Genomic DNA, 27,830 nt, shown 5'->3' on the forward strand with positions numbered 1-27,830 from the left:
TATGTAGACCCAACTCTTCCCAATGTTTTTCAAATGGCAATATAAAAAGCTTTAATCAAGTGTTATTTTTTATTTTTTTATAATAAAATACCGGGTAATAGTTTGATATTTAATGATTACCTGAAACGAAGTTGAAAACACAGAGTGTTAAAAAACATATTTATTGGTGTAACATATTTTTATAAAGGTTTTTGCACTTGTTTTTTAAATAAACTATTGAAACTAAAAACTAAAAGGTAAAAACTTAACATAGGTAGGTATTGATCAAACTTATATATTATTTACAACTGTTTGATTTGAAAACAATACTGAATTTTATTTTTCACAAGTTTAGTTCAATATTTAAGGAACAATTTGTAGGATGAAATACAAGAGTTGCAAAAATATAGTTTAAAGTACATCAGCAAGGGATTAAAAACTATTATTTATATTTTTTTTAATACTTAAATTATAAATCATCAATGTGAATACTTTAATTTTACGATTGATAAAACTCAATAAGTAGTCATGAAACTGAATTTTACTTACAGCTTCTTATCCTAAGCGTTTAAAGAAATAAAATTATACTGGAATCACAGTCGGGGTAAAACAAGGTTGATGAACATTTTTAGTCATTCTGTTTTTCAGCAGGGATTTCTTTGGAGCTTGAAGAGTTAGAGTTAGGGTTGTAATACTTGTAGTTGAGTGCCATGAAGATGAAGATGACCATGTCGATCACCATGAGAACTGCGAAAAGTATAAACTCGTGCACCTGCAAGAAATATGCAATGTATTTAGCATAAACTGCTGTACTGAATAACAACAAAAGGAACAAAAAGACAATTAATTGGTTGTAGAGTTAAGAGTTAGCATTTTGATGAAAAACTAAGCATATTTCATCAAAGTGGTTCAATCTTTTAAAGAGCAAAAATTATCAATCATAATGCACCTTACTGTTCTATCTGAGTGTCATTTTGATAAATCGTCTACAGTATCTACACAACCGTACCATAGGTTGAAACAACATTTTGTTTGTTCAAATATAGGCTACTTGATGTACCTAGGCTACTTGATTTGAGACAAAGACCATAATTAAATACAAACAAAATCCCTTTTGATAAAAAAATGTATAATATATATATGAAACATAATGTGAAAATAAAAAAAAAGTTTGTAGGGGGTGTACTGCAATACTGAACAGCATTTCAAATATAATACAAAATACCAGTTACAATTTATTATAAATAGATCCATTTTTATTTTGCTAATTTTGCATAAAAAAACCTCATAATAGTCATTGTTAAATGGTAAATTAAGTAGTACTTACTTGACTTTCAAAGAACTGTACTTCGGCAACAATAACTACGATGAGATTGCCAAAAGCAGTTGTTAACAGCCAGGCTGCGGAGATTAGGGACTTCATGGACACTGGCGCCTGTCAGAGTACAAAACAGACATTGAAACAATGATTTATAACTTTACAGTACAGTAAAACCACTCATATGGGACCACGACGGGAAAGGTTGGATATCGGGAGTAGCATAGCCTGCAGTTTCTGCGACTTCGGTAATAATCTCCTGCATCTGCGGCAACACCCGTGAGCATATCTTATGGTCTCCGTGAAATCAGTATAATCGTTTATTACGATCTTGTGGCAACAGCCACGAACGGTACATGTCTCAGTCTTAGCGAAACCGGCGGTAATTGTCCCCCGAGACCGCAGCGAGATCCACGGACATATCTTGTAATCTCAGTAACACCATTAATCGCTTTTCGAGACCGTGTCAACATATCCATATGTAAGTATCTATATGTGTCAGTATATCTTATGGTCTCCGCAACAGCAGTAATAATTGTCTCCCACGACTACGGTAACATTTGCGATTGACCTTTTGATTAGCCGAACACGCTGGGTCTTATCGTCCTAGACAGCAAATAAGTAGACTGTCGGACACTAGGTCGGACCTATACTCGTTATTTGACCGCAAAGGGGTAATTTCAATATTTGTGTTTTACTGTTTGGTTATATAACTAGGGGGCGAGTTATTGTTTATGATTAGATTGTTTTATTTGGTTAAACAAGGTTTTAAATGACAGAAATAACAAGAAACAAATTATAAACAAAACACAACCTCTTAAGCGCACTGGACAGAACTATAACAATGAAATTGTCTTCAGCTGATCCATAAGGATGGGAAATCTACTAAGTAGTATGTTTTATCTATGATCCAACTTATAGAAAAAAGAAAAAAAACAGGACAAAACATAGTAAAATAAGCTACTTATTTTTCAGGATGGTTTCCTTCTTTCTCTTCTCAAACTCAATTATTATTTAATGAACACTATCTACTAAAAAAATGTCACAAATCTTTTTCAAACAGTTAAATCAAAAGCCCTTAGTGGTATACCTGAGTAAAGGAAAAGTCGAGGCCAGTGATTGAGAACATGATCTCCGCGGCTGTGATGATGATGTACTGCGGCAGAAGCCACAACATGTGGACGGAGTTTGGTGGAGTCACAGTGACTAAGTTGGCTTCCTGAGTAACAGAAAGCTGTGAATTAATTCACAATTTACTGTAACACTTTCGTCATCAGCTTAACTTCTGAGGAAATTAATCATGAATATGTAGCTGTAGGGTGGGTTTACTTTACTCTTCATGAGCCTTTTTGCTTGTGATTTTCAGTGTAGAGTCATTAAAAAAGCCGGTAGTTAATATATCAATGGAGAGGAATTGCCACTTACCACTAATTTCTCTTATGACCCTATTTAATTAACATCTATCTCTCAGACATCAACTCTGTTAATCAACACAAAAGCAAAATACCCAGCCACAGAATACACCAAAGAAAAGACAAGACAGTAGTAGGTACAGTAGTTTACAGCAAGGTTTGTGGGTTTACGCCCTTTATAGACCTAGCAAGGTCATGTACAATATTAGTATGGGAATGATCCCAAGAGACTCCAAGGTACTTTCCATGGTTGTTCGACATAAGATCCACAGCAACAAATACAATTTTCCTACAGTTACCTAACAATGTACATGTTCTCTCACTGATTTGAGAAAGCAAAGTGGCCAATTCGCTCATCAGTGAGACAATGTTAACATTGTCTCACAATGTTAACATTGTCTCACTCTAATTACTTTGTCTCACTCCAGATTTGCAACGTGAAGGCACGAAATAGTGAGCGCGTAACATGCAGGCAACGTCGTATGCGCGCGAAATACGTTGGCAGCACTGGCTGTAAATCAGCTGGTCAGCTGTTGTACTGTTGTATTTGTCACTTCACGTTAAATGTTATATTAAAAGTTCACTTCTGTGAAAAATAGGTTATGTTTCTTCACCAATTTATTTGTTTTATGGTAACTGTAGGAAAAGTATAATGTGCAACTCGAGTTCAAAGTACAATTGCCTCATTCGAGAAACCATTCCTCACGAGCCTACGGCTCGTGAGTAAGGATTTCTCTCGAGTGAGTCAATTGCTCACTTTTCTCACTAGTTGTACAAATAACTATTTAAGTTTTGGGTTGGTCATCCAATTAATTAAACAGAAACAATAAATATCATAATTTTTGTTGGGGTTGATATTTCATAAACATTTACCATATTTTTTTCAAGTACTAGCTGATGGTATAAGAGAGTTTAATTTGCTTTTCCGTCATACTGCAACAAAAACAGCCGTTTTTAATGCATGCGTTGCAGCCGTTGCGAGTCTAAAGTAGCATTTTTATTTTCTAGGGATTAAAAATCGTTTTTAGCCCCTAGGGAATAAAAATCTGCTGTTCTCAACTCAGTTGTAAATTTTGATTGTAAACAATGGTATGTATTGATTTTTTAATCGGTTGTAGTTTATTGTTGCCTTATTGTAAACAGATTGACATATCGATAGTATACTGTACACTAACACAATCATAATAGACGAAACGATTGAATCACTTACTAAACAGCTGCTTGTTTCCATTAGCAAATTAAATTGAAACAAGTTAGAAGTAGTTTTGAGAGGTTACTTACTTTAAATGAAAACTGTTCAGTTTTGTAACACAGTTTGTTCAGGGCTCTAATTATTTTTTTAAACAACCATTTTGTTTCCAATGATCTATTTTTAAGATTAATGTTGGTGATTTAAACATTTTAATCTTACAAAAAATTTCAAATTAGTGTAAAGCCTGGGTTTGCTATCGTAAACGAACCTTATAACTACAAAATTCATAACACTTGGCTTGTATGGTGGCAAAACTAAACTTCCGATGCATCCAAATCAGTGGCGTACTGTCATAGTTGGGGGCCTGGGGCGGCTTAGATGAGAGGGCCTTTTTACATACATATATATACAAGTGAAATAATAAATACCATAGTAGGCCTACCCTGTTTAAAATAATTTTATGTTTAAAATTATTTTAAACAGGGTACCATGGTGTTTATTAAAAAAGTAACCCTAAACAGTAATTAGAATTAAAAAGAAATATACGCTTTTAATTTATTTTGTATCACTGATTAAATAAGCTTACTTCAACTATTTTAAATGTAATCTATTTTTGTATTTGGGAAAATTTGAATGATGCTAAATTAAATTTTCCTTTAAATTTTTAACATTTTAAGTTTTTATGAGTTGGAGATTCGAAATAAGCACGAGCACTCCAAGAAGTAACACAAATCAAGTTTTTTTCTGACACTTCTTTCTTTTTTTTTAGGAGATAGGCCTACTATTATTGTATAAAATACATTATATAATTATATTAGCCTATCTTTATATTATATACATTATATTTTACTATAATTGAGCCAAACGATCGGGGCAAAAAAGAACGATATTGTCCTCGGTGAAGATGAACTCGTGAGCGTCCGTGTTTGTGGGGTTGTAATCTCCGTCTGCCGCGGTCGCGCGGGATCTCCGAGACCGCGGAGCAATCGTAAACATGTCCTATGTTTACGGTGGAATAGTGAACATCTTTCGCGGACCATTTAGTGCTCGCTGTCGCGGACGCAGGGATATATTCTACAAGCCGAAATCGTTAACATCTCCGGCGAACGTGTGGACAATATTATCGTCCCCCGCAATCGCGGCGAAATCGTGAACACGGAACATCTTTTGCGGTTGCGAGACCTTATTATCGTCACCCGCGATTGCTGGGAGTCGTGATTTTCGATCGCGCAATCTTTGCATACACTTCCGGTGATTGTGAGAACAGATTGTTATATTCAAAAGCAAAATTTATTTTCCAATTTTTTAGACCCAAGTAAGGCCCCTTCCCAGGCCAAGAGGCCCTCGGCAATGACCGTGTTCAAAGATAGGTAAATACGGCCCTGATTTGGGGGCCTATGTTGGTGTGGGGCCTGGGGCGGACTGCCCCCGCCGCCCCCCCGTCGGTACGCCACTGATCCAAATCAATTTATAGAAAACTTACAATTTTGTCATTGTAGTCTGAGTTGACGATGAGCGTGTAAATTCCTGCAGGGTTGAGCTCAACATTAGACACCAGTTTGTTACCTCCAAGCTCAAGTTCAAACCTGTATGGTTAAAAAACGTTTAACCAAGGTTTCTGGACTAAAAGTATTTTTTTTTTACATATACTGGTAGCTCTTTTGTATGAGTTGAGTACACATACTAGCGTATCAATTCATGACCACATCAACTCTATTACTAGTACTCTATTATTATTTTATTACTAGTTCTGTTGTTCTGTTACAAACTTTATTGTATTTTTTGTTATTATTTTGTTGTTATCATTCGTTATAGAATTCATTAAAAGCAATCTATACAATTCTTTTCAAATACAAAAGTATTTTATCTTTCTTCTCATTTGGACTTACAAAGAGTATTGGCGCAATGAAAATTCTGTTTGGTAATCATAAAATTTGAATGAGTATATACAATTATTGAGCTTTCTCAAGTCTTAGCCTATTGTTGCATGTCAGGTTAATTAACTTTTGATATTACCATTGACTATTGGATACTGTTGTATCAATAGTCAAAGATATTACTTTAAAAGATAAATCATTAAGTCAAAAAGGCAATTTATTTTCTAGATTCTAAAACAAAAAATATAATTATTTTCTTGAGTTATTTCTTAACTCAAATAATAGTTTAACAATTTGAATCTAAAAACAATTCAATGCAAACAAAAACATTCATACCTTCCAGTTTTGAGGACTTGTACAGGCAGAGTGTTAAAGGTGTTATTGTGCAGGACAATATTCTTGCTGTATCCGTCTTGGGTCAGCTTCAGAACTTCTTGCTTTGGTGGTGTAGTGAACAAAACCCTGGATAAATATAATAATAGATGAACTTCTTCAAGTGTGCAGGACAAATAACACTGAGCAACTTATCTTCCTTCCTAAAGCATTATGTTCACTTAAACCATAAACAACTGCTGTGTTGTGTTAACTTGCACATAAAAATTGCTTAAAAATGTAATTATGTTTATGTGTCCGTGTTTTGTATTTGAACTCTTGACGACTTTTTCGAAGTGACTAGTGTTAAATGTTCTTGTACTAGATCTAATGATGAAGACTTAAGCTCCTCGAAACGCGTAATCCATGAGGACTACAGTAACAGGATCACTCTGGCAGTACTCAGGTAATTTTATACCTTTTCTTTTATAGTATTTTTTTTTTTTTTAGTAGTGGTCTACGCCAACTACAGTATACAATCTTGTGTTATAAATAGGGATCAATTTACAATTATTCAATTGGGTGTTGTGATATGACATATTAGTACTGTACACTAATGTAGCTCGATGTTACTTTGAACTATTTTACCTTATTATCGGATTAACACTGTCTTTTTGAACTGCATCAAACCCAGGAACTTGCGAGGCTGTTGGCACGCCCAGGGTGGAATGAAGGAACAAAGACACTGCCTGCAAAAAAATTCAAGTTATAGATTCAAGAAGAAAATAAACAGTTTCAGCAATCTGACACATACTTTCTCCCATTAGCTTGTCCACCACCTTTATCATGGGTTAGTGGAGGGAGTAACTATGATTACTTTTGGTTTTGAACCACAATTTTTACAGCAATGTGTGGTTGTACTATTTTACCCACTTTTTTGGGTCCAGGGGGACCCAAAACAGATATGTCCACTCAAAACTCAAACTCAAAAATTTTGACAAAAACAATAATTTATCTCCATATACTATGGTATTGGCCGGGGGAGAAAGTAAAACCTAAAAGACATAAAAGACGAAGGCAGATGACCTTAGTCGAGTAAAAATAAGGCTATTCCAATTACTCAATTTCTTCCTTCCCCATGTTCACCTCAAATACACACCTAGGAATGTTGGGTTGTATAAATGTAATACCATCCTCACTAACACAATTAATTATATGTCTATTGTAAGCAAGTATATGTCTTTCAATAGTCTGGCCTGAATATTAACTGCTTCATTTCAATAAAAGCAGCCTATAGGAATACAAATGCATATTTTTACTATGTTAGACAGATTTCTCCAAAGAGTTATAACATACATTTAGTTTACCCAACTTTCACTAGTTAGTTACTATTATACTCCTTTTCTAATTCTTAAAATTAATTGAACATTAGCACTTTGGTTTTAAACCTCTCTATGACAAATTATGCTTGGTACGGGACGCAGCAGGTCTATAGTAACCATAGCACTAAACTAAACTTTCATCCTGGTGGCACGAGTCCCAGATCCCATTATTAACTTTTGACTATTAACTAGACTAGAGGCCACGAGAGTCTACAGTTGGTGACAGCCAATAGCAAGACTGGACTAGCGCAACGTTGCAACATCGCCTGTTCACTAATTTTCGACACTAATTAAAATATACCAAACAATATTTTCAAATCAGCCGGTATTATTAGATTTGGCAACAGAGCATGGTCCTCATTGGCTCCTTCGAAGTCACATGGTAAATAGGCTCCTCCCTCAACTGCAGACTCTGGTGGACTGTACTGTAAGTGATAACGCGGTGGCAGTGGTGTGCTAATCGTTTAGACCCACCTTAAACTTTTCACACATATATCTAGAAAAAAACGGTACGTTTCTTCGGCTAGGAAAACTTTTTTGGTGTTGAAAATATCCCTCTGGTAAAAAATTCATTTTACCTGAGCCTCCGTGAGTGTAACAGCGCCAGTAAAGTTGACGTTTTTGAGCTGAGGACAGTTGAGAGTGGTGAAGTTGAGCGTATACTGAGCAGAGTCTGTGAGTGGGATGTCCACGAGTGGCAGACTATCTAGTGAGGCCACTCTACCATTAAGAGTGGCAATTGAAGACTGTACATCCACTGCACAGTCCAGTCCGTTGAATATCCTCAGATGACTGATGCCTGCCTTTGGTAGAACCGGGTAAGTGGCCTGTGATGAATTGTACAAGTATAATTAATTATTTCACTAAAATTTTTATTTGTTATATATTTATACCTAATATATAAATATATATTTTGATATTTACCACTAAAATGCCAATAATTTATCATGTTCAGTTTATAAAAAAGCATGCCAGTCATACTTGGAATCAAACCTTTGATTGTAATAGGCTACAACTAGACATTGCATCCCATATTAAATTTGTAGCCATACAGCTTTTTTACCAAAATCATCGTAGTTCATGTGAGCCACCGACAGATTGTGCTGGATCTAAATGAGTGATTTCTGTTAAATACTCAATCATTTTTGCCAATTCAAACTAATGAAATTACTTATTGTGAGCTGTAGCAACTGTTATGACCCATCAACTTGGCCAGCAACAAAAAATAATTAGTCACTAGCGCATTCCGTGACTGGCTCACACAACTACGTTCTTTTTAACGTAAAATTGGCTACAGCTGGTCCATATAGATGGGACGTCTACTTCAGTATCCAATAGTAAATTAATCAAATATTGGATGGAACACAAACATTCTTACAACAGTAGGTTATAATAACCTTATGTAGTTATGTACCAAGTAATCCTTTACTTGTAGTTAAACTACAGTGGTTTTGAAGATCTTGATGGCTTCATTTTCTGGATGGTGTGAATATTTGTTGCACATAAGTGTCATGACCGAACTTCTGATGGCTACACACACGTTTGGTCCAACTAACTTTTAATCGTGGCCACACAGAAAAAGTTTTTATGTGTTTTCTTCTGTGTTTCACAAGATGAATCTTGAAAATAGACATTAAGGTCTTTGAATACATTGGTAGTTTAACTACAAGAAAAAGATCACTTGGATTGCCTTGTAAATTGTATGTATCCTAATAATCATAGTAATCCAAAGGATACGCCACAATAAAACAAAAATCCTTTTAAATACCACTAACTAACTTAATTTATTATTATTGCCACTTAAAAGGTCTTTCAATGGTTTTACTGCTTATATTAAATTGTTGTGAGGAATAGATGATTTAGAGAAGATCATTCTGAATTTGTAAGAGGAAGAAGAAGCCTGCCTACATTGTGTATTTGAATGACTGATAATAATCATAATAGTTTGAGTCTGAAAAAGGTTATTCATACAAAATTAATAACCTATAAATAGCTTGTATTAAGATCTTACAAACATTGTCCACAAATTTATTCAACTTGAGTGTTACCGTACGATTCCAGATTCCATATCAGTTATGACAAATTCAAATTAGAGCAATTTCACCTGTGCACACCTTTTTTACCAGCTGGTCTATTTCATGGATGCACCAGCATTATTAGAGTTCTGTTACCCAGCATTCAATGAATATCAGATTTTTTTTAGACCCGCGGAATAGTATAAACCATATACAACTGTGGCATTTATAAACCAAGAAACTCAAACACTGGTAAGATTGTCCAGTCCACCTCTCAAATTTATGTAGATATGCCATCAAAAGCCTTCTTACACCTAAGTTCCAAAACTTCAACCAATATGCAATTACGCCTACTATATCTCCAGATTAAAATATATCACCTCAAGCTTCATCTCTACAAATGCAGACACCAGGAAGGCGAGTGCAGCCAGTAGACCTCCCACGGACAGCCGCTGCAGGGGACGGGTGAGGAGGTGACATCGGGCGAGCGCTGGGTAGACCACGGAATCAAACAGGGGGATGAATGTCAGAATGAGGAATGGATTGACCACCTGCATCTGGTCAGGCTTGATGGTGAACGGCCCGAGCCTGCCATCCATGCGGGTAGCTTGGAATGTCCACCTAGAGCCCTGCAACAAGAGGAATAGTAAATATAGGTTCCTGCTTTTAGATTAGATTAACTTGACACCAAAACATCAGGGTGCAAATTAATGTGTATTTTGAAGGGAAATAGAGTAAAGGAATGTTGAATAAATTATATGACACCTTTGATACTAACTACTCACTAACTTTTGGTTTTTTAGCCAGAACCATTAACTAAAAGCCCAAAGAGCAGTGACAGCTGGGTTCTGTTCCAAGCCATCAAAAACTTTCTGAACTTTCAGGAGGATCAACAAACAATCTTCTGATTTTTAATGGTGTTAGATCTTTGATGGAGTTTAGTTTTGGGTAGAAGATTCATATTTTTAGTTTTCAATGTAAGAGAATACAGCTAGAACTCTAACTGATATGATTTGAACTATCCAAATCAATCAGGACCGTATTATTCAGATAATCAAAAATTCAAATAGTTTGTACTGAAATTTAAAGTATTTAATAGAAAATAAGCTGAGTTGAGCCAAGCTTTGACTATCGATTGTGATCGCAAAACGTATCTGTGAAGATTTTGCTATTGAAAAATTAATACTTTCACCTCAATGATATTGCGGAAAACAATGATGACGTTTCTGTGCCTGTGGGAAAAAATGATGATTTCTACACGACCACAGGAAATTTTCTGGATTTTGAATAGATCACAGCAAGCCTTCATTAATAATGGTTTTTATCACTATAGTTTAAGGTTTGAATAAATTCTTTCTGTAAGCAATTCAGATATTCATTTGGATTTCAATAGTTGGAGTTCGTATAATTGGAGTTCTATGTAGTTCAAAATTGCCGGGACAGGAGGAATCACATCTTACAATTGGTTCCAACCCACTCGGTCAGCACAAGCTGTAATTAACTACCATTTAATTTTTCATATGGAATTGGCACAGTTTGAAAAAAACTGCTAATTTAAAAATAAAAACCATACAAGCAGACAAAGAAATGTTATAAAACTGGCTAAGTAGTCTGGTTAAAAAAATAAAATAACAAGAATAAAATAACTGATCACCTGTTGGTCATAAAGTGCCCAGAAGAAGGGGAGGGGGAGGAACATCCACAGAATAGCCATTGCAGCCTTGGTGTCATTGACAAGACCTTGGCCGAAACGATCCACGGAGTGGTCAAGCCAGTGTTCTTTTTTCTCTGCTGATTGAACCTTCTGACACACGGCATGCTGCAACATGGGAAATACTGTTAACGCCAGGTACATTTACAAATAGATTAAATACTATTAATTTTTTTACACATGTAAATCTATCTTCTGGGCGCCCTACCAAAAACCGGAGGAATACTGTTCATTTCAAATGTTGAAAACAGATAAAATATTGTTAATTTCAGGTGCATTAAACTTTATTCGGCACACTGATTTTGAAAAGCCTTTGGGTGCACGGCAATTTCAAAGTGAAAAAATTCAGTAATGTAAAATTAAGCACTAAACAGAATCATACATCTGTCAGATGCATGTGGAAATTAACTCTGCAATAAAAAGTCTTGTTGTAGGGTGCGCCGCAGAAGCTATCTCTGTATTCTAAAAACAATCAACAACAGCACACTCTAATAAACATAACCAACTAAAATCTAATGCCAGCGGTAACGTCCACTATGCACCAACGCATGCGATGGAGGGTTCAGGTGAAATACTGTTAGGCTGCATTAACAGAAATGTCAAAACAATAGTATTGGTAGCTTCTTTATGGAAAGTTACAATTTATTGTTTTTTGTTATAAATAAATCATTCACTGGATTTTTTTGTTTGGATTTGTTGTTGTTGGTTTTTTTTTGTTTTTTTTTCCTAGGACGCTAGGCAGAAGCATGGGATTGTTTTTCACATTACTGTACTTCAAGCTAGACCTACGGGTTGCGGCATTATCACTTAGATAAAATCCATTGGTGACTTGGCGGGATTTGAACCCAGGACCTCAGGGATTGAAGTCCCGTGCTCTAACCACTGCACCAGCTCGCTCCCCAACTCACATAATCTGGATTAATAATACCAAAAAACATACTTACTGAAACACACTTAGATACATCTACAACAATGTTGCCTTCAGGATTCTTACAGACATATTGTTTCTTGCCAAGAAGGAAAATTACTGAAAAATAACAAAAATCACAGGTTAGTTAAGTTAATGTTACAAATGAATAACTTGGCAGTAGATTACTTTGACTAAAAATAATTGTCTTGCTTCTCGTCACTGATCGATATGGATACATGAGAAATTTTCATATGAACATAGTTTTAATATATATTTAAATAAAAACCAAAAACTATTTTAAATGTGATACAAAATGTGGATGAAAACATAAGATATTGAACTGAAATGTATATTAAATTGCTTTTAACGTTTAGCAAACAAAAACAAACAATGAGCATATGTCCTACTTTACAGTAAAAGCTACTGGCCAACTATTTGAAGAAAGTAGGTTTACTTTCTTGATTTGATATTTGTACATGTTTAACAATTAAATCCAATTATCATCATGGCACTTTTAATCGTTGCACAACAAACTAAAAAAATAATTATAATGCACTGCAGAGTGGAAAATGCTATATCACACAAATAAATGAAAACATGATCAAATAAGCTGGATAATTCAGCAATTATAGATAACACTATTAGTTTCAAGGCAAAAATTATGACCTTTTCTATATACAATTGAGTGAACAAATTGTCGCTTACATGACAAAGTTACTGAAGTATTTAAGCTTATCATATGTACCTACGCCCCTTTGTCTTGCAAGCGTCGAAATATAATAAGGAATTATTCATTAGGTCTTTAATTATTACATCAATATTCCTCACACCATTCACCTAACCTAACCGCTCACGACTGATCACTTACTTAAAGCTATTACCATGAGGAGTGCGGGAACACCAAACGCCAGCGGGAAGCAGGTGTCTTCGCCGAAACACTGAACGTCATGGCGCAGCACTGGAGTGAGGTAAGTGGACAGCAGACTGCCGGCGTTGATGGAGAAGTAAAAGAGAGAGAAGAACTGTGCAAGCTGCTTGGCCTGCTGCGGCAGCACAAACTGGTCACCTCCGAACGATGAGACACAAGGCTTGATACCACCTGTGCCCACAGCGATCAGCAACAGTCCGAGCAAACTGAAGAATCTGCAAAGAGGATCAGAATCTCTTAGTGAACTGTAAAGATGCATTGTCTTCACATATACAATAATGTGTATCGAAAGCATATGCTAAAAGTGGTTAGTTAACTTTAAGGAGAAAATGAAAATCACTGACTTTTATGACTCCAATCATAACTTTATGACTCCAATCATAACTTAAGTCCATTTATGTTTTATTGTTTTGGTAGTATTTTTTACTAGGTTGTTTATTTTTCATTCTGTTAATAGTTGCAAAACAAACATATTTTTAAGATTTATGTGCTTTATACACAATTAATAAACATAACTTGCATGGTTAAGTTGTTATTGTTTAAATAGAACTTTAACATTTTTACACATTTTTTTTTTCATTATTTTCCCTGTAAATGAACCTTCTTTCTTGTCCTATTTTTCCACAGGTGATCTAGATTGGATTATTCAAAACTCTAATGTTTGTCGATTATATTATGTTTAACTACAGTAAAACTTTAGAGTGAAGTTACTACCACTTTCCTTAAACACAGTTACTATCACATGTTCGAAAAACATGTGCGGAAGCACAAGCAACTGTGTTCACACTGGGCTACTTTACATGTTAGTTCACTCAAGCACTGGTGAGTAGGCGTGTTAGTCCCCGGCAGAATCAACTTTTTCCAGAACTTTCTTAAAAGCAGCTTTTGAGTGAGTACGTCATTCACACTGAGCTAGTGTACGAGCTGAGTGTAAAAAGCCGGCGTGTAGCTTGTAAACTCACCCCATGTGAATGAGTCTTAATGGTCATACCTTTTATGATCCACACCAAACAGTGGCGATGATGAGGATGATATAACGATGTTTCCCGCTGCGTAAACTAACGACAAGTAGAAGATCGTTCTGCAAACAAATCATACATTTAAAAATAATTTGCCAAACCTGTGATATAACTCACAAGGTTTCAAAATCCATCAAACATTAGACTAAACCACTGACTTAAACATATACCAGAGATGAACATAGCTACAAGAACATCAAAAGCAATTAATTTTAAAGGGTGATAACTTATTGTTCAACTAAATTTAGGTCAAATTTGTTTAAAAGAGTCCTAATCTGGATTTCCCCTAATTTCATCCACAGCTATTGTAATGAGGGGTTGGTAAATTTATCACTTCAATAAGATTCTGTAATAGGTAAAAGTTTTTAAAGTTAAGATTTAGTAATATTTTAATTGACATTATCATAAATTCTTGTGAGTGATGGGGAATCAAAAATTAGAGGGAAATTAAAACTTTTTATTTTACTTGAACTTTCCAAGGTAGCAGTCGGACAGTATGGCTCCAAAGAGAGGGAAGAAGTAGCAAAACATGGCGAAGGCATGATAGATGAGTGTAGCCGAGTCCTCGTTGTAGCGAAGAATGTCCACCAGGTACAGGGAGAGGATGGCTGGAAAATACATGGAAATGTAAATTATTCTAACTGTCCTGGGAGCTTTCATAAAGGCATGATATGCTACAGTCTAATAATATAGTTTATATCAAATCTGATCTATCTGACACCAAAATACTGGATTTAGAAATATAGAATACTGATAATGAAAAAATTGAGTTAAATTACCAGTCCTACTTTTTGTTGCCCGTGTCCTTGAGTTATAGTTTTATATTATCATTATCCTACATATATTTTGCCAGGAGGAGGAACTTCGACAATCACACTAACACTATTAACTACATATTTAGTAGTATTTACACATGTCATCCTACCAATGTGCACTTTTGGTACAAAGATCTGCTAGTTATAAAGCAAGGATCAATTAATTATTAAAGACTAGGTTTTAACATGAAAAAACAACCATTTCCTCGAGGTTTATTTTTAGGAACTTTTTCAGCTACCTAGCCATATTCTCTTTACTATTGTGAAAAATGCATATAAACTCCATTATACAGACTCTCCTTTATCTAGGTGGAATGTTTGGTGTAGTGAGTAATCAGAGCAACATGAAATAATATTACTTAGTGTCTATTTCCCCTGGTTGCAGCAGAGTAAATGTGTGTGTAACTGAATATTTAGGAAACAAAATAACATTTTTGATTTCACAAAGTATTTTCATTTGATATAAGATCCACCAACCCTGGCACTATATGAACAGGCTGGGTGTCTTAAAGGTTTTACCTCAAAGAGGCAATGATGAATGAGGTGAAAAAGTATCTTATTTGTTGTGCCATTGGGTGAACATAAAACATAACAATGAACCACAATTAATTAACCCCAAAGTGAGTACTGTACCAAGTAAATTTAGTTGTAGTGAGGTGGGATCTAGGCACAGTTTGAATCAAAACCAACATTACAAGACAACTTTTAGTATGTACTCACTTCGCATCCCATAGTAGGAAAATCTTTCACAAAACTCATTTCCAACTATGAAGAACACTGACTTTGGATATCTGTGTTTCTGAAACAAAACAAATACCTATGTGAATTCATTTTTCTCCAGTAAAACAGGATGATCAATACACAATAAGAGATATTATGGAAAAACATTAAAACGAGCAGGTAGCTAAGTCAAGAAGAAGGCATGGGGAGAACGACTGAAGATATATGGTTTTCTTAACCCCTACCTAAGGATTTTGTTTTCTTCTTCAGTGTATGATGAAAGAAAAAAAAATTCCTGAGTTGAGGTCTCGGTTGGGGATTTAGCCTCATCGCTGTTTCAACACCTGCTTCAAGTGAAGTTCCTGGAATCGCTGAAATGCTATACACAGCAATTATTTCCTAAGGCCAGGCGCACACAGGCGATTTTGAGTCGCGCAACAGTTGCCCGACTAAAATGTTCAACATTGTTTTAAATTGGAGTGCGCACACGAAGAAAACAGTCTGGGGACAGTCGCGCAACTGTTGCAACCGATGTTCCCGGACCCAATTTGCCAGCGACTGCTCTGCGACTGAATTGTTGCGGGACTGTCGCTCCAGGTTTGGTATCCATTGAAACGAGTGTAGATGCGCACACATGCAACTAAATAGTCGCTGTGTCGCCCAGTCTCACCCCAGGAACTACTCGTGGCCAGAACTGTCACTAGTGTTTGCTCACTTGTTGTGTGTGTGAAGTTTTTAGAAAATTACAAGTATGAGTGTGCGTGATGAGGATGTCGAACAATTAATTGATGAAGTTGAGAAGAGGTTGATACGAAATTGCTGGTCTCACAAGTGTTAACAGTTCATAAAAACTCCCGACACTCATTCTTGAATATTTGAAAAACTTCTCTGGGTGTTCTCTAAGTCATTGTACAAAATGGAACTGTCCTTTCACAAATCGCTCACTATATATGGGATGAACCCAGTATCTTCTCTTTTTCTTTCGCGCACGAAACTTCAGCAACAAAGCACATACTACGGCTGTATCATTGAAATCCATTCAGAACGCTGTAACGAATGTATTTCCAACACGTCTCAAGACTAGATTCACGACTAAAAAGTTGCCTGAGTGCGCTATCCAGCTCAACTGTCGCTAGACTTCAGAGTCTCCGAGTGAGTCGCGCAACAGTCCCCCGATTAGTCAGGCAACTGTTGCGCGATTCAAAATCGCCTGTGTGCGCCTGGCCTAAATCTAGACTAATATTTTGACCTAATAAATTGTTGCACTTAGATTAAGATTAATTGTTCTCTTTTTCTTTATGTGTTAGAGGGTACCTATGTGGTTGGCATGGTTATCGGTGCTTAGAGATAGAAGTACGGTACAGGTTATTCAATCCATATCCATATGGGATATCTTATAAGATTTTAAGGGTTTAGAGCGGATTTCCTACAAAGTATTTGTGGTTCTTTGGTTCAAATTGCCATATGACACTAACAAAAATATAAATATGTTATTTTCAAAAATTGTGTAGCCTCAACCCCATTTTTTATCAGTGATTATAAAGTTTAATCAAAATGTTACTCAAGGAATTTGAACTTCTGATGAAAAATTCAAATGGACTTATATTTTGAAAATAGGGAAAAATATGATCCAGCATTAACAATAACAACAAAAGTGGTACCTAGCAGATAACCTCTCTAAACTTTATAGATGATGCTTCTCTAGCTTAGAGGCTAATAAAATTATCAACCGTTATAGTTGTTGGACACAATCATAGAATTAGAGAACACACAACGAAATAGTGGCAAGAATGCACTAACTTGTATTCCTTGAAGCAAATACCCTCTATCTTCTGTGTCCATATTGAACCGCTCGACAGACACAGTATCACAGGCATTATCAGTGAAACGTGGACGCGCACTGTTCAAAGGCATGTCACCCTCACTACCACTACACACAATCTCGACTGAGAATGAGAATTGTAAAAAGGCAATATCTGTGAATATTTGTTTACACTTTCACAGGCGAAGTAAACAGCTGAGTTTGTTGTGGCATCTCCGTTCACCACAGCTGATTATGTAACCGCGTCGCGTCGTCTGCAAGTTAGGTTATGTTTATGTTTATTTCCCGCCCACCAGGTTCTGAACCCTGAACCGAAACCGAACCCAAACGCAACAGCACGTTGATCCAAGAAGTCATAATTTAACCTGTCTGATTTTTCCAAGGAGTGGGGAGTGGGGGGCCAGCCTTATTGTTAGTATTGTTATTGCTCGGTGGTCTCTGTGTAAGTAACCGAACCGAAGACATTGAATTATTGCCTTTGGATTAAAATTCCAGTTTGATAACGTACAACCTACTGTAGCCTGTTGTTACAATCATTTAAATAACTATCACGATATAAAATAATATTCGTCATGTGAGGATACAATAGAAATACTTCCTCGGAACTGATCAAGTGAAAAATCACTGTAATGAAGCTAAAACACAGCCCACTATGTGCTTATAAAATAAGTAAAAAATAGAATTTAATTCATTTTATGAGTTCAATTATAGATAACTATTTTGTAAAAGTCAATAGTCTTGTCAAAATGCGTGATACAAATGTTAACTATCATTGATCTGTTCATTTTCAAAACTATAAATTATTATTACTCTCGACCCAAGTGGATATTTATATATTTCACCCACAATCAAATCACACTTTGAATTAAATATTCACTAACTATTATCACAGACAAATGAAGAATTGCTATAATCCGTTAAAAAAGAGCCTGCGTAGAATCGTGCACGGTAATCTTTTCCTTTGAAGGTAACCCGAATAAAAGTGCGGGCCTCATCCTCTTATGTCACTCCAGTACGTCAACAGTATACGTCCTCCTCCCAGTATGTCACACAAGAAGCAACATTTTGAATTCTCTCATCGAGAGCCATATACGCTTCTAATGAAGTTCACACTGATAATTATGAAAAGCATTTAAAATTCAATAGTTAACATAATTAAATATTTGGTGCAAGATAGAAAATAACACAATGTAAAGCCGCGTTTACACCGGAGTTGGCAACCTAAACATTGCCAACTTCGATTGCAGACGCTAGTTGCCGATGGAAGTTTACAGCTTGTACTGTACGGAACCCCAAATTTCGGTTGACAACTCGCAAAATCGGTGAATCAGTCTCCAACTAATGTGCGTTGTTGGTGCACAATAATGACAACCACAACGTCCTTTTAGCGAATTTCCCATATAGGGAATAAGCTATTACCGTAGTACTCATGGTACGACCTGGACCCGGGACCGATTTACTTTTTCGTTTTGAGGTCCCTAGATATGTGTGTGTATACCCTTAGCGCGATAACTCGAGCAAAAATGATCCGATTTTGTTGAAATTTGGTATAGACGTGTAAACCTACATTTATTCGAACGAGTTCGCGAACCAGCATGATCGGACTAATGGAACGGGGTTTTATATGGGGTTTTATGGGGTAAAAATAGGGTTTTCCCATTTTTGACCCTAAAAACACAACATTTTACAATTTCTTTCCAAACCATTTTAGTACCCAAAAACAAATAATTTAGTATATTGAAGCGTTGTTGTGCGCCTACTAATGGTGTCAGAGAAAATTCCAAAAAATTGTAAATTTATAAAATTCCCATGTTATTCTTATGGAGAATAAGTCAACTGTTGTAGTTTGCTCGTTTATGAACATATTTTGATCGAATTTGGAAAATACTTTAATTTCTTACTAAACTATTAACATTACAAAAAACACACTTTTACCCTCCCTGTTGCAGCAAACCTAAGTACTCGTTAAACTAATTCTACATAAATAGGAAATAAATGTTATATTTTTATGGATGCATTTTAGTGTAAATCTAATCAGGTTAATGGAAATTCGCTTAGTCTGCAGGTTTGCTGCGGCGGGGGTATTTATTTTACCTGGTTATAATTTCTAACGTGGGAATAGATTAGTGTGCCTGGCCAAAAGTTATGGTATCCATTTATGCTATTATCTTGCCTCCTTAACAATAGACCTACTACATATAATTTATTTATTTCCTCTAAACGGTTACACAATTTTACAACAAATACATGATATATTGGACACGTTAGTTTCTAATAGATCACAAAAGTGTTAAGTACCGTAACAGTAACTATAACAATAAATAATGGATGTATAGAGATGAAGTACTGAAATACTTACAGACGAAATGATTTCCACAGTTTCTAAAACCATGCTGAGACTGCACTATCACGGACACACACGATGTTTATACACTAACCCATGCACGGACACCACCAACACCAACTGAAGCGCGCGGCAATCGGCATGCACCGACGTGAGACCGACTGAAACACTGAATTGGTTCCAAAGGAAAGCGACAAGCTGACCAACTGTCCTACTTCCTGCGAGTTAAATTACCAGCTCAGGCTGTCCAGCCAGCGTACAGAGGGAACTTTCGATGGTGTATTGGTGAGCTAGATGGGTAGCTAAAATGTAAAAATGTGTATACAATGGCCAGAAAGACTCGGAATTGACTAGGATTTTGAGCTAAATTACAATAGGGATATTTTTGGGTTCTATGTGAAACTATCATGTCACAATTCTTTTGAGTAGTTATGTATGAAATAAATAACATCTCAGGCTCTTGTTTGAACGACAATCGAACGTGAATGACTACAATTCTATCTGTCGTATACATTGTTATAAGCCATTATTTTGAATAGCGAAGTGGGAATACTATCTATATGAGTTAGTTTTGTAGCGTTGGTTGTACTGTAGCACAGAATAAAGAATAGATACTATTTTTTGGTTCGGTGTTTATGACACTTTAATTTGTGGTAGTAGCTGATTTTATTCAAAGTTAACTAGGTTAAACAAGCTTATCTTAGGAGAATGTGAAACTGTTAGTTATATTTTCTCTTTTGTCTTTCACACTATGATGATAGTTGGCAATATGCTACAGTTTACTTTCAGTCGCATTTTCTATGGTTTAAAAGTTTAATTATGTAAAAAATAAACAAAGTACTTAACTGATAGACAATCTTTTACAGCACGATTGAAACAAATTAGTTTTTACTAAATTCTAAAAACGGTTACACTTTAATCAGGTAATGGAAAGTATATTTGCATGGTAATGTACGTAGAGCCAAAAAGCCTTATTTTAAATTTGTAATTCGTACACAAAGTTGAAGTAATAACCGTGTCAGTAAATAACACAACAATATTGACTTATAAAATGTAGGACCTATTTAGTGAATATAAAATACGAGTACATTGTAAAGAGCAACGAAATTCCACTCGCCAAGAGCCGCCATTTAAATACTGAACATTTAAATCTACAAATTGTTGTTTCTATAAACCTGCTGTTGCAAAACACACAGCAATACAATAATTTAAACGAGTGTAACTCAGCTTTGAGTGCTTCTATGAAACCTACCCTCCACAACAAACAATAGGGAACATAGCTCTGGCTCCGAGTCTGTTCTCAGTAGATATTCGTAGAAGTACAGTCAATGCAAACATTTCGTACCACGGCCTCACTCACTGGCGCGCCAGCCATGGGGGAACAGTTTACCTCCTCCCTATTTCTGGGGGGTTCCTGGATTTATTGGTTAATTGCAAGCTGGAGGTCAGGTACCTGCTTCCTAGAAACATATCCTCCGCAAAAAACAATAGGAAGCAGCCTAGGCTTAGTGTCCGTTTCCCAATTTGAACTATTATCATAGATAAAATACTCTCTTAATAGCAGCTTATACTGTAGAGTTTGTGATTTGTTTACTATTTGTTTCTTGTTATTTCAGTCATTTAAAACCTCGTTTAACCAAATAAAACTATCTAATCATAAACAATAACTAGTCCTCTAGTTATATAATCAAACAGTAAAGCACAAATCAGTAAATTAACCCTAAAATAAAATAAACAAAATGCCATTGACACTATAGCGATCAGTGTCACCGGACATAAACTAGTTAGTTACGAAAACGAGCTTCAAAATTTACAATGGGATGAAAAGTCTACTTGTGTTGGTTGGTCTATGCTATTATCTTTTTACTGTACCAGAAAAATCAATGTGAGATAATGTTCTGTTGCCAAATAAATTATTCAATCACAAGTTTATTGAGAGTAGAGCGGAGTAGAGTCGCGACGATCGACGCAGTCAGCTGTTGCATTTCACAGCTGTTTGATCTGCACAATTGACAAAACGCTTATTTAGGACTACTGAAACAACAACTCATTGTCGGCGCCTTGACCCACACTACAAGTAATCAGTTGGGTCATTGACTTCATGCTTATTATAGGCAATAATGGAAGGAGTCAGTATATTGTTTATATAGTACTATTGACTATAAATACCTATATTTACCTGTCAATGATAGTACGTACTTAACTGCATGACGGACTTATAGAAATATAACAAAGAAAAGAAAATATAAATTTGTCATTCAACTATTTGCAGACGGGCTTAATTATTTACAAATAATAACTAGCTAATACATAATTCTACTTTGTACCTTTAATTGACGTTTTGAAATTAAAATGTCATTTTAAAATGTTTAGCGAATTTATTCTTCGCCTCCTCATTTTTGTCGAAGCTACTCGTTCAGGAGCTAAAGCGTGATCAATATTGGACAAAACGTGGCTGCTGAGTAAATTCTGCAACCTGTATCAGATCTCATAATTGAGTAAGTTTGGAGAGGAATAATAAATATGTGTTAAAATTGCATGTACATTCTAAACAGATAATACATTGAAAATAAGAATTCCACTTTTCAAAAATGGCCTTCACGTGGCGGCTGGATTTGGAATTTCTTTTGAAAATCCCTGTATTTTATTGCTCATTTATATAGTTCATCAGTAGTGGATGAATAGGCTTAATAGCATGTGTATGAAAAAAATGGCTTTAGCTGGTCAATATATATGTCTACCATGTCTACTACATATTCCAAGTAAAGATTTTCCATTAGTTCAACTGCATTGCTTATTCAACACCTCATCTATACATTATCAGGATTTGATTCTATCAAAGTATAACTGAGATTTTTTACACCACCTCGACTGAAACCATCGCTTCGCCATTCCAAACCAGTTACACAATACAACTAGTAATTAACCTTGGAAACAACGGTTCCTTTGTATTGTTATGTCTACTATATAGCTGTAGCAGCAACAACCAGTGCTTAATGCATGTTCCGAGAAACGCTCTCGAGGAGTCTCCGTTGACAACCATGCTTATGTCTCAGGTTGGTCCACTCTGACAGATTTTACAGATTAATGGTTGTTCATAGCTTTATGAGTAAAGTACCCAGGATGCTTTGAACATCGTAGACCACTTGCAGCTTGGCCGAGGTTATGTGGTTTTCAGCTGTAAAGTCATATTTTTATTTTTAAACCTTAACGTGTGCACCAATACGCCTATTGGGAACGTTGTTATCTAAATGTTGACCTTTAGTTAGATAGAATCGTGAATTGATAACCCGATGATAAATGTCATCTGGGTCCAGTATCGATCCTGTTGGAGCCAAACAAGTAATTTTAGAATTTGAAATCCAGACTTAACTGCTGGCTACAATAGATTTACTGAGTACTGTACGTATAATGGTCTAAAACAGGAAACCGTTATCATTAGTAACATATGAAAGTCAGTGGTGACCAAAAGATAAGATAGTGTAGGCTAGGTAGTCGGTTTTGAACCAGCAATGTTATGCTTGTTAGCCAAAAACGCTTAAACTGCGCACATGCTTGTACAGTTACTACTCTTATCACTTGAATTCCAGATCTGACCTTTGAAAGAGGAGTACAACATGACGATTACGATTCATGTACTGTACAGTAATGATATATCATATATCATGGACAAGTCAAACGAGTTAGATCGTTTACATTCATTCTATTGCATTGATAGTATAATTACACATATTTAAAAAATGAGAGGAATGTACAATTTCAGCCAAATATATTGCACGAGTTCGACCGTTTATTTTATTCAGATTCAGATTCAGATTCAGAAACACTTTATTCAAGATTTACATTTTACAAATATAAATGCAGAATGGCGTCAATAAATACAATTAATTCTATAAAATATTATCAAAATGCTCACTAAATGAGTAGTAACATTTGCTTAATATAAATATTTTCAATTTCTTTTTAAATGTCTTAATATTATTAATTTCCATTAAATCTTTAGGCAGAGCATAAAAAAACCTAGTACCTGCAGCAGTGGGTTTTTTATTATAAAACTCTAAATTATGCCTCTGGATGGCTGGGTAGTTCCGATGCCGAGTATTATAATTATGTGACATTCCCAATTTTGGAAGTGTATGTGTATTCATTTCACTTTTTAGATTAATTATAGTTTTATAAATATATAATCCATACACTGTAAAGATATTTAATTTAGCAAAATACTGTTTTGCCGATTGGTTTTCTCCCAAGTTTAACATGATACGTATGGCTCTCTTTTGTAAAATTAATATACCATCTAAATTTTGAATGGTTGTTGCACCATATAATTCAATGCCGAATGCAATATGTGAGTTTATGTGAGCATAGTAAACCTTCAGTAAAACATTCAACGAGCAGAGTTTAGACAAGTTGTGCAGCATAAATAGACCTGAACAAATTTTACTTTTTAGTTTATCAATGTGGTACAACCAAGATAAATGTTGATCAATTATTAGTCCTAAGAATTTAGTTTGAGTCACTTGAGTTAAGTAATTGTTATCAATTTTTAAATTAGGTTTTAAAGGTTTTTTTTGGGCAGTTGAAAAATTTATATAATTGGTTTTCTCTGAGTTAAGCAATAAGTTTTTGCAAGATAAATATTCATATATTTATTTATCCTAATTTATTTATCCTATTTATCCTAATAGGATTTATTTATTTATTTATCCTAATTTTTAAATAATAACATTTGTACAAATGAAGTAAAAATGCAAGCAGTACGACGATTTTATTGTTTATCTTTATGTAGTTCAAATCAAATCAAATCAAAATCTCCTTTATTCATGAATGTACAAGTACAAAGAATAGAGTCAGTGAGTACTTATTGCCTATTCACAATATTTTAAATTGTAAAATTCCTCAAAGGAGTAAATTGCTTTTTCTACTAGGTATTTTTTTAGTTTAAAGTAAAATTTCCTACTATTACATTCATTTTTTATATCTTTTGGTAAAAAACTTATATATCTAAGGCCTCTATACACTGTGTTTTTTTTTATAAAATTCTAAATTATGTCTGTTTTGTATAACATATTGTGAATTTCTGGTATTATTAGTTTTTTAGATTTGGTGATGCGGTAGGCACAATGCCCCGCTACCCGCTGCTCCGGCGAAGGTAGAGAATATCCGGCGGGTTCGCCGGAGCATTTTCCCGCCGGATCGGCAGATTCGCCGAACCGGAGAAGTGTGGCATGCCCCATGCCTTCCTGTGTATCTCAACTTGCTCCGGCGCCGCCGGATCCGGCGTCCGGCGGTTTGGCCGGTAAGTGTGTCCCTGGCCTTAAGCGGCCAACATTGATTCTATTAAGAAAAAATGACTTCTAATTTCGTAATTTTTTTATCTTTAGGTTTAAAACTTCTCATTTACTCATTAACTTCTCATCTTATGAAATACTCTTCTAAATCATTATACTGTCGTAATATTTTTACGGATAATATTTTTACGGAGAGAGTTATCAAACACAACACAGAAAATTTTCTGACCACCTACGAGACCTACAGTCTGTAATGTTCTGATCTCTTGGCTCTAGGACAAACTGGTAGCCGATTTTTTGTTCAAAATTGTCAACAGCTGTGTTTTTCTCTAAGTTTGTGATATTATGATAGTTGATGGGACATAACACATAGCCTACTTATAGTATACAATAAGCGGTACTTTTACTTTGGCCGAAATCAGTAACTGACATGAGATCATGCTCAGCTGTTCACCGTCTATTACAACTGGCTGCAACTCTAGCATGGGGATGGGAGGTTTACTTAAATCAATAGTCATACTTAACAAATGTCAAACAGGAAATGTATTATCAATTTCGGCGTACAATGACAGTAAGTTGTACGTCAGAAAACCGGCCAAGGTCGAAGGAAAGTCTGCGACAACCTTTATTGAGCATCGCGATATAATCACTGATTTCCTTGAATTATAACAAATACCAAAGTCTACCAACCGTTGGCAGAACCATTCTTCCATTAGAAGTCGGACGAGTTTTATACCACTCCGAATCAGATCACTCGTACCAAGAAATGAAATCGCCGTTGACGGACAAGACAGCAATTAATAACTGTCTTGAGATCATTACGTGCACAGTTTAGTTTTCCCATACTATGTTGTAAGATTTACTTCAACAATGTCTTTTATGCACTGTCTATGAAATTGTAAATTTTTGCTTATAATTTCAGTCAATAAAATTTGATTTCTGTAATACCAAAATAGTTCATAAGTTTTTATAAGGAAACTATAACGTCACAATTTAGTGAAAGAAAGGGTATTTTCTAATGATTTCTTCTGTGATAATACAGTGTTCAGTGTAGACTATCATTGGCTTTATTTCTATATTGGCAAAGGATCTCATGCAAAATATACACAGAATATAAGCTTGCCCTTAACAACTGTTCTTGTTTGTAGGTCTACATTTTAAATTTCAACATCTTCATAAACCATAAGTTTAAAGTAGACTCGTTGACAACAGCGACAGATATAATCAATTATCATTTTAAGCAAAGATTGCACATGCTACGCAAAATTTTTCGTAGATGTTATATCTCCTAGTCTGTTAATATGATGAATATTTACTTTGAACTAATTTAATTATCATATGGTTTAGTTTTGTTGTTGTCATAGTGTTTGAAAATAGAAGTGTGGAATAGAAAGTTTAGTTTTTTCTTATTTTATCTTTAGTTTCATCACTTGAAGAAGGTAGGTGTGTAGTGTAAATCAACATTATGAATGTGTAATCTTTGCTTTAAGTAAAAATTCTGTCCCACGTCAAAATAGCCACTTTAAAGTTTAAAAATGTATACTCGGTTCAATTAAGACACTGATAGAAAAACTATGATTATGACGCTGCTGTAAAATTAAAATACTACTGTACTTTATTTTCTCGCACACAAAAAATGATATATTTAACCATGTTCTCTTTCAGTAAAAAAAAAAAATAGCTAAAGCTGGTTCATACAACAGGACTGTCTGCTTCAAAATCAAGGGTCAATTGGAGAGCATTACATAATATGAGTGGTGTAAATATCATCCCTATGTTTTTTACAGTGAAATATATTTTATCGCAACAATAATTGTTTCGATTGTTATGTTGCTTTTGATGAGTAGTGTATTAACTATTCTTAGATTTAGTAACAAACATGTAACCATTAACATCAAGACATGTCTGATGTGATATATAAAATAGTAGCAGAAAAGTAAATAAATTACAATTGGATTTTGAATATCTAGACTTTTCTCAAGTGAGCTCAACCAGGTGCTTCTGCCTGTATGTTGATAACACAGCACATTGCAAGTAGCCCAAGGCCTATTGGATCCCTGACCTATCAAGTCCCATGAGCTTACTTAATACATACTTAATATTGGCAACTGTTCAGCAAAACCGGCTGTGGCTGACAACTGGACCGACTACTTTTTATACATACTGAGGTTGTCCACAGATAACTGAGAGTGCGGTTTGTTAACATAATGCACACAGAGTGCAATTCTTCATTTTTTTTTATTGGTCCTTTCACGTTTATGCATCCGACTTGGTCTAAATAAAACAAGGTAGTGTGAGACACCAAAAAAAGAATAAATCTATAATATTCGTGCAGAATTTATTTAATTGCAACACGCTATATAAATATCGAGGAAATTGTATTTTCTGGATGTATGTAGGATAAAATGGATAGATTTTGGTAGTTGTCTCACGTAATAAGGATTTTTACTGTGATTGATTTAATGGCATTTTTAAATAGTGAAAGCATGGGTTGATAAAAACTCAAATTGAATAGCCTAATAATTCAATTTTGGTAAAGAATTATTTAGTACTTGATTTACATTAAATTCATTAATTTTGTAGGGGTAGTAGCGGTTGTTTACTAATACTAATATTGATTTACTTATTGGGAAAATACTTACCAAATCTGAGAAGAATGAAAACATGTTAATAAATTGATCCTAATAATCACTAACACAACTTCACGTATCTGTCAAACGTTAACCTAATTAAATAGTAGAGAGCAAATAAATGTAGATACTGTATGTACAGTGCGTTGTTAT

At 35.0% G+C, this 27,830-nt stretch overlaps 1 protein-coding gene across 3 annotated transcripts; it reads right to left on the reverse strand.

The window, feature by feature from the left end:
* Positions 1 to 179: 179 nt before the first annotated feature.
* On the reverse strand, positions 180 to 27,830 carry LOC128994827 (peptide transporter family 1-like). Of its 3 annotated transcripts, none has more exons than XM_054419629.1 (15): positions 27,690 to 27,830; positions 15,591 to 15,669; positions 14,522 to 14,663; positions 14,028 to 14,117; positions 12,977 to 13,251; positions 12,143 to 12,225; positions 11,142 to 11,306; positions 9,868 to 10,116; positions 8,051 to 8,299; positions 6,739 to 6,839; positions 6,115 to 6,240; positions 5,385 to 5,487; positions 2,388 to 2,516; positions 1,307 to 1,414; positions 180 to 751 (listed from the first exon to the last, which is right to left on the reverse strand). In XM_054419629.1, exons 1-15 carry the CDS (start codon positions 27,711 to 27,713, stop codon positions 608 to 610), a joined length of 2,067 nt encoding a protein of 688 aa, XP_054275604.1. In that variant the 5' UTR covers positions 27,714 to 27,830; the 3' UTR covers positions 180 to 607. The 3 variants fall into 3 exon arrangements, with proteins under 3 accessions (XP_054275604.1, XP_054275603.1, XP_054275602.1); XM_054419628.1 differs by lacking the exon at positions 27,690 to 27,830 and adding an exon at positions 19,772 to 19,867; XM_054419627.1 differs by lacking the exon at positions 27,690 to 27,830 and adding an exon at positions 17,391 to 17,527.

Source organism: Macrosteles quadrilineatus, unplaced genomic scaffold (assembly GCF_028750875.1).
Source record: "Macrosteles quadrilineatus isolate MER2022 unplaced genomic scaffold, UCM_ALF_1.0 Scaffold_5__1_contigs__length_97177068, whole genome shotgun sequence".
NCBI lineage: Eukaryota > Metazoa > Arthropoda > Insecta > Hemiptera > Cicadellidae > Macrosteles > Macrosteles quadrilineatus.

Bases quoted from the DNA above. Each gene is read 5' to 3' on its own strand.
- LOC128994827 (XM_054419627.1), bottom strand. From the start codon at position 17,504: ATGCCTTTGAACAGTGCGCGTCCACGTTTCACTGATAATGCCTGTGAT. The intron at 15,670-17,390 runs GTTAGTGCATTC...GTTTTGTTTCAG, and splicing joins ATTTGCTTCAAGGAATACAA to AAACACAGATATCCAAAGTC. The intron at 5,488-6,114 runs GTATGAATGTTT...TTAACCATACAG, and splicing joins CAAGTCCTCAAAACTGGAAG to GTTTGAACTTGAGCTTGGAG.